Source organism: Heterodontus francisci, chromosome 9 (assembly GCF_036365525.1).
Source record: "Heterodontus francisci isolate sHetFra1 chromosome 9, sHetFra1.hap1, whole genome shotgun sequence".
Lineage (NCBI taxonomy): Eukaryota > Metazoa > Chordata > Chondrichthyes > Heterodontiformes > Heterodontidae > Heterodontus > Heterodontus francisci.
The window spans coordinates 32,538,881-32,554,692 of record NC_090379.1 but is presented as its reverse complement, the minus strand read 5'-3'; the positions used below and the strand labels follow the sequence as shown (position 1 = coordinate 32,554,692).

General features: G+C 42.0%; 1 protein-coding gene across 1 annotated transcript in view; it reads left to right on the top strand.

Moving 5' to 3' along the window:
- LOC137373447 (protein unc-79 homolog) overlaps positions 1 to 15,494 on the top strand; it is a 197,256-nt gene extending 181,762 nt beyond the window's left edge. The window contains 4 exon segments of the mRNA XM_068038269.1: positions 9,398 to 9,595; positions 11,508 to 11,585; positions 15,038 to 15,079; positions 15,195 to 15,494. Of these exon segments, the coding sequence (XP_067894370.1) occupies positions 9,398 to 9,595; positions 11,508 to 11,585; positions 15,038 to 15,079; positions 15,195 to 15,395 (519 nt within the window). The 3' untranslated portion in view covers positions 15,396 to 15,494.
- Positions 15,495 to 15,812: the final 318 nt, after the last annotated feature.

The following is a 15,812-nucleotide window of genomic DNA, read 5'->3' as shown; positions in this document are numbered from 1 at the left end:
GGTGCTCATGGCGTAGTGGGTAACATATTAGTATGGATAGAAGATTGGCTGGCTGACAGAAAACAGAAAATAAACATAAATGGGTCCTTTTCTGATTGGCAGGATGTGACGAGTGGAGTCCCACAGCGGTCTGTGCGAGGGCTTCAACTTTTTACAATTTATATAAATGACTTAGATGAAGGGAGTGATGGCATGATAGCTAAATTTGCAGATGACACAAGATAGGTATGAAAGTATGTTGTGAAAATGACATGAGGAGTTTGCAGATCGATATCAATAGGTTAAGTGAGTGGGCAAAAATCTGGCAGATGGAGTATAATGCAAGAAAATGTGAAGTTGTTCACTTTGGCAGGAAGAATAAAAAAGCAGAGTATTACTTAAACAGAGAACGATTGCAGAACTCCGAGGTGCAGAGCGATCTAGGTGTTCTAGTGCATGAGCCACAAAAAGTTAGTATACAGGTTCAGCAAGTAATAAAGAAGGCTAATGGAATGCTGTCCTTTATTACGAGAGGAATAGAAAATAAAAGTAAGGATGTGATGCTTCAGTTATACAGGGCATTGGTGAGATCACATCTCGAATACTGTGTGCAGTTTTGGTCTCCTTATTTAATGAGGGATATGAATGCATTGGAGGTGGTTCAGAGGAGGTTCACTAGATTGATACCTGGAATGAGCGGGTTGTCTTATGAGGAAAGGTTGGACTTACTGGGCTTGTTTTCACTGAAGTTTAGAAGAGTGAGAGGAGACTTGATATAAGATCCTGAATGGTCTTGACAAGGTGGATGTGGAAAGGATGTTTCCTCTTGTGGGGGAGTCCAGAACTAGGGGACACTGTTTTAAAATTAGGAGTTGCCCTTTTAGGACAAAGATGAGGAGACATTTTTTCGCTCAGAGTGTTGTGCGACTTTGGAACTCTTTGCCTCAGAAGGTGGTGGAGGCAGGGTCATTGAATAATTTTAAGGCAGGGGTAGATAGATTCTTGTTGGGCAAGGGAATCAGAGGTTATCAGGGGTAGATGGGAGTGTGGAATTCAAGACACACAGATCAGCCATGATCTTATTGAATGGTGGAGCAGGCTAGAGGAGCCGAATGGCCTACTTCTACTCCTAATTCGTACGTTTCAATGTATCTTGTAGATGGTACACACTGCTGCCACTGTGTGTCAGTGGTGGCGGGAGTGAATGTTGTTGTTGGTGGTTGGGGTGCCAATCAAACGGGTTGCTTTGTCCTAGATGGTGTCGTGCTTCTTGAGTTTTGTTGGAGCTGCACCCATCCAGGCAAGTGGACAGTATTCCATCACACACCTGACTTGTGCCTTGTTGATGGTGGACAGGCTTTGGGGAGTCAGGAGGAGAGTTACTCGTCACAGGATTCCTAGCCTCTGACCTGCTCTTGTAGCCATGGTAATTATGTGGCTCCTCCAGTTCAGTTTCTAGTCAATGGTAACCCCCAGGATGTTGATAGTAGGGGATTCAGCAATCGTAATTACAGAATCACAGAACCCTTCGGCCCATCGAGTCTGCACCGATGCAGTAAAGACACCTGACCTGTCTACCTAATCCCATTTGCCAGCACTTGGCCCATAGCCTTGAATGTTATGATGTACCAAGTGCTCATCCAGGTACTTTTTAAAGAATGTGAGGCAACCCGCCTCTACCACCCTCCCAGGCAGTGAATTCCAGACCGTCACCACCCTCTGGGTAAAAAAGTTCTTCCTCAAATCCCCCTTAAACCTCCTGCCCCTCATCTTAAGCTTGTGTCCCCTTGTAACTGACCCTTCAACTAAGGGGAACAGCTGCTCCCTATCCACCTTGTCCATGCCCCTCATAATCTTGTACACCTCGATCAGGTCACCTCTCAGTCTTCTCTGCAACCCAAGCCTATCCAACCTCTCTTCATAGCTTAAATGTTCCATCCCAGGCACCATCCTGGTGAATCGCCTCTGCACCCACTCCAGTGCAATCTTTCTTTCTTTTTTCTTTTTTCTTTCTTTCTTTTGGGCCTCCTTATCTCGAGAGACAATGGATACGCGCCTGGAGGTGGTCAGTGGTTTGTGAAGCAGCGCCTGGAGTGGCTATAAAGGCCAATTCTGGAGTGACAGGCTCTTCCACAGGTGCTGCAGAGAAATTTGTTTGTTGGGGCTGTTGCACAGTTGGCTCTCCCCTTGCGCCTCTGTCTTTTTTCCTGCCAACTACTAAGTCTCTTCGACTCGCCACAATTTAGCCCTGTCTTTATGGCTGCCCGCCAGCTCTGGCGAATGCTGGCAACTGACTCCCACGACTTGTGATCAATGTCACACGATTTCATGTCGCGTTTGCAGACGTCTTTATAACGGAGACATGGACGGCCGGTGGGTCTGATACCAGTGGCGAGCTCGCTGTACAATGTGTCTTTGGGGATCCTGCCATCTTCCATGCGGCTCACATGGCCAAGCCATCTCAAGCGCCGCTGACTCAGTAGTGTGTATAAGCTAGTGCAATCACATCCTTCCTATAATGTGGCAACCAGAATTGCACACAGTACTCCAGCTGTGGCCTTACCAAAGTTCTATACAACTCCAACATGACCTCCCTGCTTTTGTAATCTATGCCTCGATTGATAAAGGCAAGTGTCCCATATGCCTTTTTCACCACCCTATTAACCTGCCCTTCTGCCTTCAGAGATCTATGGACAAACGTGCCAAGGTCCCTTTGTTCCTCGGAACTTCCCAGTGTCAGGCCATTCATTGAATATTTCTGTGTCACTTTACTCCTTCCAAAGTGTATCACCTCACACTTTTCAGCGTTAAATTCCATCTGCCACTTTTCTGCCCATTTGACCATCCCGTCTATATCTTCCTGTAACCCAAAACACTCAACCTCACTGTTAACCACTCGGCCAATCTTTGTTAGCCGCAGTAATGCCAGTTAATGTTCCAGGGAGATGGTTAGATTCTCTCTTGTTCGAGATAGTCCTTGCCTGGCACTTGTGGGGCGCGAATGTTACTTGCCACTTAACAGCCCAAGCCTAGATATTGTCTAGGTCTTGCTACATTTCTACACAGACTGCTTCAGTATCTGAGAAGTCGAAAATGGTGCTGAGCATTGTGCAATCATCAGTGAACATCCCCACTTTTGACCTTCGGACTGAAGGAAGGTAGTTGATGAAGCAGCTGAAGATAGTTGGGCCTAGGACACTATCCTGAGGAACTCCTGCAATGATGGCCTGGGACTGAGATGATTGATCTCCAACAACCACAACCATCTTCCTTTGTGCTAAGTATGACTCCAACCAGTGGAGAATGAAGACTAATGCAAAATACCTGTTCAATTCATCTGCCATCTGTTTATTTTCCCTTATTAATTCCCCAGACTCACTTTCTATTGGACCAATGCTCACTTTGTTAACTTTTCTTTTTAAAATATCTGTAGAAACTCTTATTATCTGTTTTATATTTCTAGCTAGCTTTCTCTCATACTCTAATTTTTCCCTCCTTGTCAATCTTTTAGTCATTCTTTGCTGTTTTTTATATTCTGTCCAATCTTCTGATCTGCCACCCATCTTTGCACAATTATATGCTTTTTCTTCCAGTTTGATACTACCTTCATCTTTTTTGGTTAACCCATCTCATCATCTCAGGGAATAGTCTGGTGAACCTCCGTTGCACTCCCTCTGTGGCAAATATATCCTTCTTTAGATAAGGAGACCAAAACTGTACACAATACTCCAGGTGCGGTCTCATCAAGGCTCTATACAATTGCAGCTAGACATCTTTACTTCTGTACTCAAATTCCCTTGCGATGAAGCCAACATACCATTTGCCTTCCTAATTGCATGAACCTGCATGCTAGCTTTTAGTGACTCATGAACAAGGACACCGGTACTTCCAAACCTCGCACCATTTAAGAAATCCTCTGTCTTCCTGTTTTTTCCTACCAAAGTGGATCACTTCACACTGATTCACATTATATTCCATGTGCCCTGTTCTTGCACATTCACTTAGCCTGTCCAAATCCACTTGAAGCCTCCTTGCATCTTCCTCACAATTTACATTCCCACCTAGTTTTGTGTCATCAGCAATTTGAAAATATTACAATTGATCCCCACATCCAAGTCATTTATATAGATTGTGAACAGCTGTGGCACTAGCACTGATCCTGTGGTACACCATTAGTAATGGCCTGCCATCCTGAGAATGAACCATTTGTTCCTACTGTCTGTTTTCTGTCTGTTAACCAATTCTCAATCCATACTAGTATATTACCCCCAATCCCACGCACTCTAATTTTGTTTACTAACCTGTGTGGGACCTTATCAAAAGCCTTCTGAAAATCCAGATACACCACATCCACTGGTTCTCCTTTATCTATGCTACAAGTAACATTGTGAACAAACTTCAACAGGTTTGTCAAACATGATTTCCATGTTTTAAATAAATCCATGTTGACTCTACCCAATTTTAACATTATTTTCTAAGTGTCCAGTTATCACATCCTTTATAATAGGTTCTAACATTTTCCCTACTATTGATGTCAAACTAACAGGTCTGTAGTTCTCCATTCTCCCTCTCCCTCCCTTCTTAAATAGTGGGATTACATTTGCTACTCTCTACTCTGCAGGAACCTTTCCAGAATCTATAGAATTTTGAAAGATAACCAATGAATCCACTATCTCTATAGCCACCTCCTTCAACACTCTGGGATGTAGCTCATCTGGTCCAGGGGATTTATCAATCTTCTATCCAGTTAACTCTTCAAGCACTACCTCTTCACTAATACTAATTTCTTTTAGTTCCTCAGTTTCACAAGTCCCTTGTTTGTCTAGTATTTCTGGGAGATTTTCTGTATCTTCTGTGAAGACAGACATAAAGTAATTCTTTAGTTTCTCCACCATTTCCCTGTTCTCCACTATAAATTCTCCTGTCTCCAACTGTAATCGGCCCAAATTGGTCCTAGCTAATATTTTCCTTTTCACATACCTAAAGAAGCTTTTACAGTCTGCCTTTATGTTCTCGCTAGCTTGCATTCACATTCTCTTTTCCCTTTCTTTATCAATTTCGTGGTCATCCTTTGCTGGGTTCTAAATTGCTCCCAATCCACCATAACTACTAGTCCCTCATACTTTCATTGTTTCCCTTGTTCAGATTTAAGACCCTATTTTCAGAATGAACTACATCACATTCAAACTTGATGTGAAATTCTATCATATTATGGTCACTATTTCCCAAAGGCTCCTCTACAGCAAGGTAATTAATTAGCCCTTGCTCATTATATAATACTAAATCTAAAATAGCCGGATCCCTGGTTGGTTCTTCAATGTACTGCTTAGGTTCACTCAGTGTATATGTAAATTGAATTTGCCCATTATTACTGTATTACCCACATTACATGCATCTCTAATTTCCTGATTTATGTACCTTGCCCAGCATTATCACTACTGTTTGGTGGCCTATAAACAACTCCCACCAATGTTTGCTGCCCTTGATGTTTCTTTGCCCCACCCAAACTGATTCCACATCTTGATCCTTCGATCTAAGATCCTCTCTCTTTCTAATGTACTGATCTTTCCCCTTATTAAGAGCGCTACCCCTCCTCCTTTTTCCCTTTTGCCTATCCTTCCTAAATGATGAATATCCTTGGATATTCAGTTCCCAGTCTTGGTCATCCTGTATCTAAATCTTGGTCACCCTGTAATTTGTTTTAGGAAAGTTCTGTGGTCTTATGACAACCCTATAATTTTATTTTCAATAGTGTGAAGTCAGTCCTGCAATTCAATATTTTACTCCTAGTTTCAATTGTTATATTCCGTCTCTTCTTAAATCTTTGCCTGCCCATTGAGCAAGTATGGGACTGAGGAGGGGACGTTGGGTAGATGGGAACAAGAGAAGGTGAAAGGATCGTGGATAAATTTTAAGATAGCATGGGGTGACTTAGAGGAAAAACTACAGCATTAGAGTAAATGGAGGAGTTGAATGGGAAGAGGGCAGTTAGAGGAGTCAGAGACATTGGAGTGAATGCCCTTGATTGTGGATGTGATGAAGGTATTGAATTGGTGTCTGAGGTGAAAATGGACGATGCAGTGAGAGATAGGAATTGGTGATGGAGAACGAGAGCTTGGAATTATTCCTGCTTTTCAGGATGTTCATAGAGTAGTACGAGGACATGGCCAGAGAAAATGAGAGATGGTAGCAATTAAGATGGCTGACCCATGTTTGGCAGTGGACAGGGTGGTGGCAACCCCTCCACCGCCGTTGTTCGGCAGAGAGTTTCATCCGTTGCCTTTTTTTAATTAAAATAAAACCACCCAGTTTGTATATTTTGGCAGTGACAGGCCAGTCACTCACCAAATCTGCTCAAGTTTATAGCCTGTGGATTTACATGCATAGAGGTTTTGATGTCATTCTATCTGTGGGCCAGAGTCAGGGGGATATTAAAATGTTGTAAGGCGTAAGTGCGGGCCTAGCTTTCTTAGGCCTGAAAGGTGATTGTGCAATGGTGATTGTGCAGTAGTGATTGGACAGAGACCTGTTGATGAAGACGTCAAAGGTCTTTGTTTTACTTTCAATAATGAGGTGTGTGTGTGTTGTGGGCATGAATCAACATGGAGGGTGAGATCGAGGGAGGTAAGGAAACATCTGTTGTGGGGGAGGGTGATTAAGTTGGAGGTTAAAGTTATTGAGGGTAAGCAGTCTTTCAGTTCAGAACCTGAAGGTAGACAGGAAGAAGGAGAATTGGTGAACCATAAAAGATGATAGAAAAAAGTAATGTGTTCAAATTTGGAAAAAGAGCTGGAGGACTAGAAGGATAGACCAGTGTGGGATTTGAAGATGAGTGCTATGCTGTTTATGATGAGGGATGGAACATGAGGCTGGGGAGTGGCCTCAATGAAGGAGAAGAAGTCAACATCTGTGAACCAGATTTGGATGAAACCAGGGATATCAATATGTTCCTCCAGGTTGAGTACATAAGAAAAAGGAGCTGCAGTAGGCCATTTGGTCCTTTGAGCCTGCTCTACCACTATACAAGATCATGGTTGACCTTCTACCTCAACACCACCTTCCTGCTCTATCCCTATACTCCCTATATCCATGAGGTCATGGATGCGGAGGGATTTGCTTATCAAACAGCAAACATTTTGCAGTGCAGTGCAGAGGGAGAGACTGGCCAGAGGCTCACTGGGAAAGAGGTTGGGGAGATTTGTTGGGGTAACAGGGGAGGAGGATGGAGATCAATTCCAAATAATATGTTGAGACAAATTTGTGGAAATGTGGAATAAGGCAGATAATGGCTACTGGGATACTATCAAGAACCATGGTGGGGATGGTGATGGATGCTCGGGAATTTATTATCCCACCTTATCCCTGTTCCATATTTGTGGCTGATTATATCCAAATCTAACATACAGAACTTAGCATTTATCGTGGTTAATTATCACTGGCAAGTTCTCTGCCTGGAGATAAGTTTGCCAAATCATCCTGAATGGTAATTGTTTTTCCAACCTATTGGTTTTCCCAGAAAATGTCCTTGAATGATTTACCTATCTGACTTCATACTTCGACTAAGCGAATAATGAAGTAAAACCAGGACAGATCTGTTCTACTTCTATCGTCAGTCAGTACAAAAAGAAATCCCATTAACAGCCCATGTGTACTGGCTATTTTTTAACCTCATAACTAACTGGCTACAACATTCTAATTGCACTTCCTCTTATTTTCAGTAAGACTGTCCTATGAAAGACGAGCATTTAAAACAGAGAAAGGGCATATTTCTACCACAGAAATGTATCAAACTGCTTCACAAGCAATAAATGCCTTTGAAGTGTAGCAACTGTTACGTCGGCAAACACGTCAGCCATTTGGCAAACAGCAAGTTCTTGCAACTAGCAATGAAATGAATGACCATTTCATCTGTTTTTGACAATATTAGTTGGGGGGATTAATGTAAGTTAGGATACTGCTTTTTTTTTGAAGAACGCATGAAGTCTTTAACATCAATAACCAGAAGGCACAGATTTAAGGTGATTGGCAAGAGAACCAAGGCGACACGAGGAAAAACTTTTTTTTTTGCGCAACAAGTGGTTCAGATTTGGAACACACTGTGGTGGAAACAGATTCCATAGTAACCTTCAAAAGGGAATTAAATTAATATTTGAAGGAGAAGTAAAGTTGCAGGGTTGTGAGGAAAGAGCCAGGGACTGAATTTTGTAGTCCTGCTGCCGCTCCCGTAAAAAATGTCAGCTGGCATGCATGGGCTGCGTGCCGCATGCTGCTGTGATCTTGAGCCTGGCAACTCATTATCATATGCAGGACAGCTGTCTGCAACCCCCCCCCACCCCACCCCACCCAATAACATGACGAGGATGGTCTCGGCAACGCCGTGAATGGCATCAACTGTTGTATACGTAGGTGCTGGCGCCATTTTTAAAGGGCTGCCAGACCTGCATAGAAAGAGCAGAGTTCATCTTATTCCTCCCTAACCCCCATCCCCCACACTACACTACAAATGCAGAGCTCCCCCCTTCCCCACCTTGGTGGCGCCAACTTTCCCTGGATGGGACAGTGAGGGTGTGTGAGTGCTGCCTGTTGTGCTGAAGATCCGGAACTTCAGGTAAGATCACTGCCAATTAGATTTTAATTAATGCAAACAGATAATTTAAATATGTAAAGTTGGTTCCTGTCGCAGAGCAGCGGAGGTCCCACCCCAGAGCTTCCCCACTGCTGGGCCTGTCAATCCTGGCATCAGATTCTGTAGTGAGCTACCCCCCCACCTAACCCCGCCATGGAGCCCGACATCGGGAGGGGAAGTAAATCCAGCCCAGGGAGTGGTACTGACTGGATTTCTCTTCAAAAGAGCCTGTGCAGACTCGATGGGCCAAATGGACTCCTTCTGTGCTGTACTATTCTATGATTCTATACACAATCAGATTTATGCTTTAAGCATGGCATCATAATTCATAAAATAAATAACATTGACAGGAAAAGTACTGAGCTGAAATAAATATCACTGATTTCTTGCTTCAGACACAGTTCATTTTCTTGAAGCAAACTATAAAATGACTGTAGATTCAGGTATTGCATCATGTTTCTGTATCTTTGTTAATGTATATTACAGTGTAATAGCATCTTTAAGATATCTCATGGAATCAATTAAGCCTTCTAATGCACTAATTAATATCTCCATCAGCCTTTTGTGTTTGTGTAAACGTTTATAATCACAACACGGGATAAATATGCAAAATTATAATGATAATACTTTTAATCATTTATATTTGACTTTTCTGCACTGCAAGGATGTGATGCTTAAAATGCGAACACAGTGACCTGCAATCCAGAACAATCTATCCAATACCAGTAATGTGCAAAGTGACGTATAGATTTAACTGCAATAAATCAGTGATTTTTGCTTTCTGTTTTACAGACATCTGTGTTGCACATGTGTTCCCTATTCCATGCATTCATATTTGCCCAGCTTTGGACAGTCTACTGTGAACAAGCAGCTTCAATTCCTACACTGCAGAGCCAGAATGATTTTGTCTGCACAGCCATTCTGACTGCCCTTGAATTCTGGAGTCGGGTGACACCTAGTATTTTACAGCTGATGGCTCATAACAAAGTGGTGAGTAGTAATTAGAATATTTTCACCCATTCATCTTTCTCCTGATTTCAAGTTCATGAAGATTACTTAAGAGTATGAGCACAACTAGATAATCTAAATCTGATCTATTTATTATGTTGAATAAAAACAGAAAATGCTGAAAACACTCGGGAGATCAGGTAGCATCTGAGAAGAGAGAAACAGAGTTAGCGGGCTGCATTTTAAAAGCCCGCTGCCAAAATAGCCGGCAGGTAGAAAAATTTGCACCCGCATACACGGGGCACGCATTGCGGAGCCGCCGCGAATCCAAATGCAGCGGCTCATTAGCATTGCCGCGGCGGCCACCCCCCCCCCCCCCCCCCCCGCCCCCCCGATGACGTGGAGGAGGCGGCAAGCCGTCCCCGGCAACGGCATCTGGTGACAATGCGCAGGCGCGCTGGCGCCATTTTTAAAGGGCTTAGAGCCCTAAATGACCAGGGCAATTTTTAAAGGACCAGTTATTGTACAGTTAATAAAAATGAAAAGTCTTTCCATGCCCTCTCCCACCCCCTCACAATGGCATTAAACATCATTCCTGCCCTTTCCTTGCCACCAGAGTACCTACCGTGAATATATGACCTTACCCCCCCTCGCCCAAAGTTCAGAACCTTTGTCCTTTACCCCTTCCTATTATCCCCCCCCCACCCCCAACCAATCCGAAGCATTTGATCCCGCTCACCCACTGAGAAAATCACCTCCATCCCCCTCCCCACAGGTGTTGTGCCTCGTTTCCCTGAACGGGAATTCAAAGGCGCGGCATTGCTGGCCCGATTGAAGATCAGTGCGGCAAATAAGGAGGCAACGGGACCTTCATTAATGCAGGTAGGTTAATTTACTTAATTATGGAAATCGTGGTTGCGTCGCTGAGCAGCGAGTGGGGGCCACCACGCGGCCTCTCTGCCTCCGTTGAGATCGGACAGGGCCTGCTGGTGTCAGGGTCGGTGGCGGCCCTCATCCTTTGCAATCTTCTCGCCCAGCCCGCCACTGTTCCCAGCGTCGGAGACCCTTTAAAATCCAGCCAAATGTTCAAGGCCGTTGACCTTTCATGAAAGGTCAGTGACCTGAAACACTCGGCTGAATTTTGCCACATACAGGCAAGTCCCACTGCTGGGGCTGAAAGTGGGAGGTGACCCTGCTTCAGTGGTTGGCGGCACCTTAGGCAGTATACTGCTGGCGGCGGCCAGTTAACAGGCTGCTATTGGGGCCACCATCCAATTAAGGACAGTGGCTCACCCCTCAAGAGCGGCTGGCCCAATCAGTGGGCCAGCAGCATCAGCAGCACCACTGCTAGCGGTGGCCATTACTGAGGCTGCAGCTCCAGGGACATCTCATTGGTGGGGTGCCATCGAAGAGAGTTGAGGTAGGTTGGTGATTGGGCGGGGGCGGGGGAAGTTGTGGAACACTGGCAGTGCTGTTGCCCTAAGAGTAGCCATTGTCACAAGGGCCCCTAAAGGAGGCACCCCCACCGTCCCCCGGAGCCCATTGGGAGGCCGCCAGAAGGCAGTAAGTTGCCCTTAATTGGCCACTTAAGCAGCTCAATTAGCCACCCAGCGGGCAGCCGAGCTGCCAACTTTCCCGCCACTGGCAATATAGCATAGCAGCGGGAAGACACCGAGCTCCCCTCCTGATGCTTTCCTCTACCATTTTGCCAGCTGTCCCATCTCTCAGCCAATAGGCTACTAAAATTCAACCTGTTAACTCTGTTTCTCTCTTCACAGATGCTACCTGATCTGAGTATTTGCAGAATTTTCTGTTTTTATTTCGGATTTACAGTATCTGCAGTATTTTGCTTTTGTGCAAATATGTTGAATAATGCTCTCAAAACTAACTTTTCAGACATTTTAGCTTTAAGTCGAGCCTTTTCTCAAGTGAAGATTCCTTCACTGTGTTGCAGATGGTAGAAATGGTTTGCTTGCATGTTATCAACCTGATGGAAGCTCTACAGGAATGCAATTCAACCATCTTTGTGAAGGTGATTATATTTCTATTATGTCTACTGGGAGAGATCATGTATTTTCTACATAGATTTTGATATGCCCATGTTAACTAGTTGGCACGCATTCCGCTTTTAACAGATAGACAAGATGAATGCGTTTGTTCCACAGCACACAATTTTAGGATGTAAGATTTCCTAATCAGAGTCTGTCTTGTTGGATAGTTATACTCAAGTTATACTAATTTGGACAACAAAAGCAAAGCACTTTTAATCAATTATTGTATGAAACTAATATTATAACTAATACTTATAAAATATTGGACTTGAAACAATCATGTGTCTCATGAAGGTGCTGATTTTGATAATATATTTCACGTTTAACACATAAATTATGAAACTGTCAATGGTGTTATGACTGACCGCTCAAGACAAAGCCCCCAATCAAAATATATGATTCTGATTGTGGTGGGAGAAACGCACTGTTGATTCAGTCCCGCCCCTCCACAGATAGCCTAACAAATCATTTTAAACTTTCCAAATTAAAGAAAGACCCAGCCAAATTGTACCATCTATTAACCCCCAAATGAGGCTAACCAAACCACGTGTCAACAAATTAACTGTATAATTAGAAAAACTAAATTCTTAAACACTACTGAGATATAAACTGAGATATAAACAGTATTTAAAATAGAAAAATTAGTGTCCTTGCAGATTTGCCAAAGTGGAATCTTCCAATGTGGAACGGTCCAAGTTTGCTTGAAGTCCTCACAGCTGTCCAATGGGGGAAAAAAAAGGTTCCTCAACAGTAGAACAGTTCGTAGTCTAATTTAGCATTTGAATTAATGCTATTCTTTTCCAGTGATGAATTTCAGCAATTAACAACTCATAAACATTTCAATGAATCAATTTGGCTTTAGAATTTTGAAGGTGAAAAAGTGATCAGTCTAAAATTCACCGCCCTTCAATTTAAATTATCAGAGAACTCTGTTAGGTTCATGTTGGTACGGCTGTCTGTCTTTGTCTGTAATCTGTGTCTCAAAAGCCAGTTTTTCAGCTAGTTTCAAACGTCAATCGGGAACATTGTATCTTTGTCCTTGTTCTCTGAATGGCTGTTTCCTACGGCATCGAAAAAGCACATTTGAAGCTGGCTGTATCCTATGGCAATGAGAATGCATTCTTTGACTCAGTCCCTTGTGCTTGCTGCCTTAAAGCAGTAATGATCATTTCCAACCTTAAAATAACACCGTATACTTCCCAGAAAAAAACCTACAGGATCATAACAATGTCAATAATGGTTGTATTCTAAAAAAGAACACTAGTTTTATATATAAAAGCACTTCTTTTCATAATTTACTGCAATTACTCCAATGTTGAGCATTTCAAATATTGTATGAGAAATGTTTATTGCATCTTACACCACAGAATACATTGTGCACGTAGTTGTCATTATTTTAAGTAGTTCTTTTATTTTAACAAAATAATGTGATGTCCATTCTTCCTTTATTTTCTGTTTAGATGGAATACAGCATTATTTATTTTAGAAATTGCAATTGATGACTTATGATTTTAGTAATAACATCATTAAATACATTATGTTGAGTTTGATACAATTAATAGATGGATTGTATGGCATTGTTATGTAATCTTTGATTTTTTTCGTTATGATTTGAGTTTGGTAACCTGAAATGCCTTGTGCTTATTTCATTTTAGGCATTTTATAAGATTTAGGCATTTAGGATTAAATAACATTCAAGCAGACCTGTAAATTTGTAAACTGACAGCATAAACCATAGCATCAGATAACCTTGGATCCATAATTGTACTTAAGCTCATAAATCAGACATCCTGTGGTATTTCATATCAATGAAGGTGGAGTTCATTCTGGTGAAGTTGTCCAACCCTAGTGGAAAAGAGTAAAAGAAAATACAGTAGGCACATTTATCTTCTTATAGCCTAGTATAGGTGCAGACATAATTATTGTATCATTTTGCAGCAAGCCTTTGGGCAGTTAATTCTAAGTGTAATATGAAAGGACAAAGTTTCATTTAGTTCGCATCCTATCACATCTGCATAACATCCAAAACACTTATCCACTTAGATTACTTTGGAAGAGCAGTCAATATGCAGCGAACCTGGTAGCCAGTTTGGACTCAGTAAGGTCCCAAAAAACAGCGAATGGATAATCAAATAATTTTTTTTGTGTTGGTTGTGGAGAAAATATTGGTCGTGGCACTAGGAGAACTCCCTGCTCTTCTTTGAATACTGCAATGGGATCTTGTACATCGATCTGAGCAGGAAGACAGGGCCTCAGTTACCATCGCATCTGAAAGACAGCACCTCCAATAATGTAGCATTCACTCAGTACTGCATTGAAGTGTCAAATCCATAATAGAGCTCGAACACATAACCTCCTGACGTGGAGGTGAAAGTGCTACCATGTGAGGCAAGCTAATTCTGACAGCAACATGGAAAATTATGCATATTTTTAAGCTGCATTTAATGATGAATTTCAAAGGTACCTACATTATATTTGCAGTATGTGTGATATTTGCAAATATATGAGCTCATTGATCGACTAGATGAGATGAGCCCCACTAAAAACTAACCCTCCATCCCTTCTGCCTCTGTATAAATGTGCAGGGGATATGGGATTAATGTAGGATTAATATAAATGGGTGGTTGATTGTTGGCGTGGACTCGGTGGGCCGAAGGGCCTGATTCGGTGCGGTATCTCTCTATGACTGTCTATGACTATGCTGATTAATTCACTAAGCTGTCTTGATTATCTGGAACACACTGCCTGAAGGGTTGGTAAAGGTAGAAACCCTCACAACATTGAAGAAGTATTTAGATGAGCACTTGAAACGCCATAGCATACAAGGCTATGGGCTGGAAAATGGGATTAGAATAGATAGGTGCTTGATGGCCGGCACGGACACGGTGGGCCGAAGGGCCTGTTTTCGTGCTGTATGACTCTATGACTATGATACTGGGGCCAGAGAGATCTGAGACTCACGGCTGTTTTGGGGGAGGTAGGAAAAATAAACTGTACAGTATTGAGTTTCAGTTCCTTTGGCACTCTTCTCAAGTATTCAGGTAGCTTCTCCTGGACCTCCATGAATCTCACACAATGTGCAAGGTCTCTGTAATTTTGTGGAAAAACACCATGCATCTGCCTGTCAACTGCTAGTGGCAGTATAATTCAAATGACAATTGTTCATATGAACCTGTATCTGATTGCTATAATGAGAAAGAAGATTGAAACTTGATGTAGTGTGTTATCAAACTGTTCAGATCTTCACTGTTAATCCAAATAACTTACATCTTAGAATCTTTAGAACTATTAAGCTGCTAGTAAGAGATAACATTTCAACATCATTTATGAACTAATGTAGCATTGAGTATGGGAGGAACAATGACAGTTTATGACATTTTGTTTAATTGTAGATAAGCAATTGCAATTTGTAACACTTTTCATCTTTAAACAGCTTATACCAATGTGGTTACCAATGATTCAGTCAAATTTAAAGGTAAGTGTCACTGTTTACCTCCAAAAGTTAAAATGTGGTTTCACGTTTTTACCTTTTCAAAATAATTATTATGACTAATTCCCTTTTAATTTTCCACCTGGCCTGAACTCAACAGCATCTATCAGCAGGTCTGCAACTACGCCTTCAATCAATCCAGAACAATGTCAACCACCATGTCTTGCAGTCATTCCAGGGATCTGGGCAGATGAGCACAAGTTCATCAGTACTCCGTAAATGGCTGCAGTGCACTCAGTTCAAAATGGCTCAGGTGGAAATACAGTCATCAGAAGCTGCATCTCAATTTTATCCTCTTTAAGTTTTCTTTCTTGGTTTAAGTACACTGGACTTGAAGCAGCAGCATCTCATGTTCAATCCTCTTATGCTGCTAAAACATTAGATGCATGCCATCAATGGAACAGCCTCTGTATATATAATTATTTTATCTTCTTTACAAATATTGTAGAAGATTAATTAAAAAACTAGAATACTGTGTATAAGTACGATAATGAACTTGGTTTTATTAGAGGAAGAGTTTTGTAATTTAATAATATAGAATGATCACATCTTATACATCAAATGTGCTGTACACGGTGTATTTGAGATATCATACACTGCATATCTGTTTATAAAAATGATTTTTTTAAATGGGCTATTTTACATACCTTTGTGTTCCATGAATTGCTTTAACTACTTGCAAATTCATAAGCATCCGAGTTGTATCTTTTCACAATCA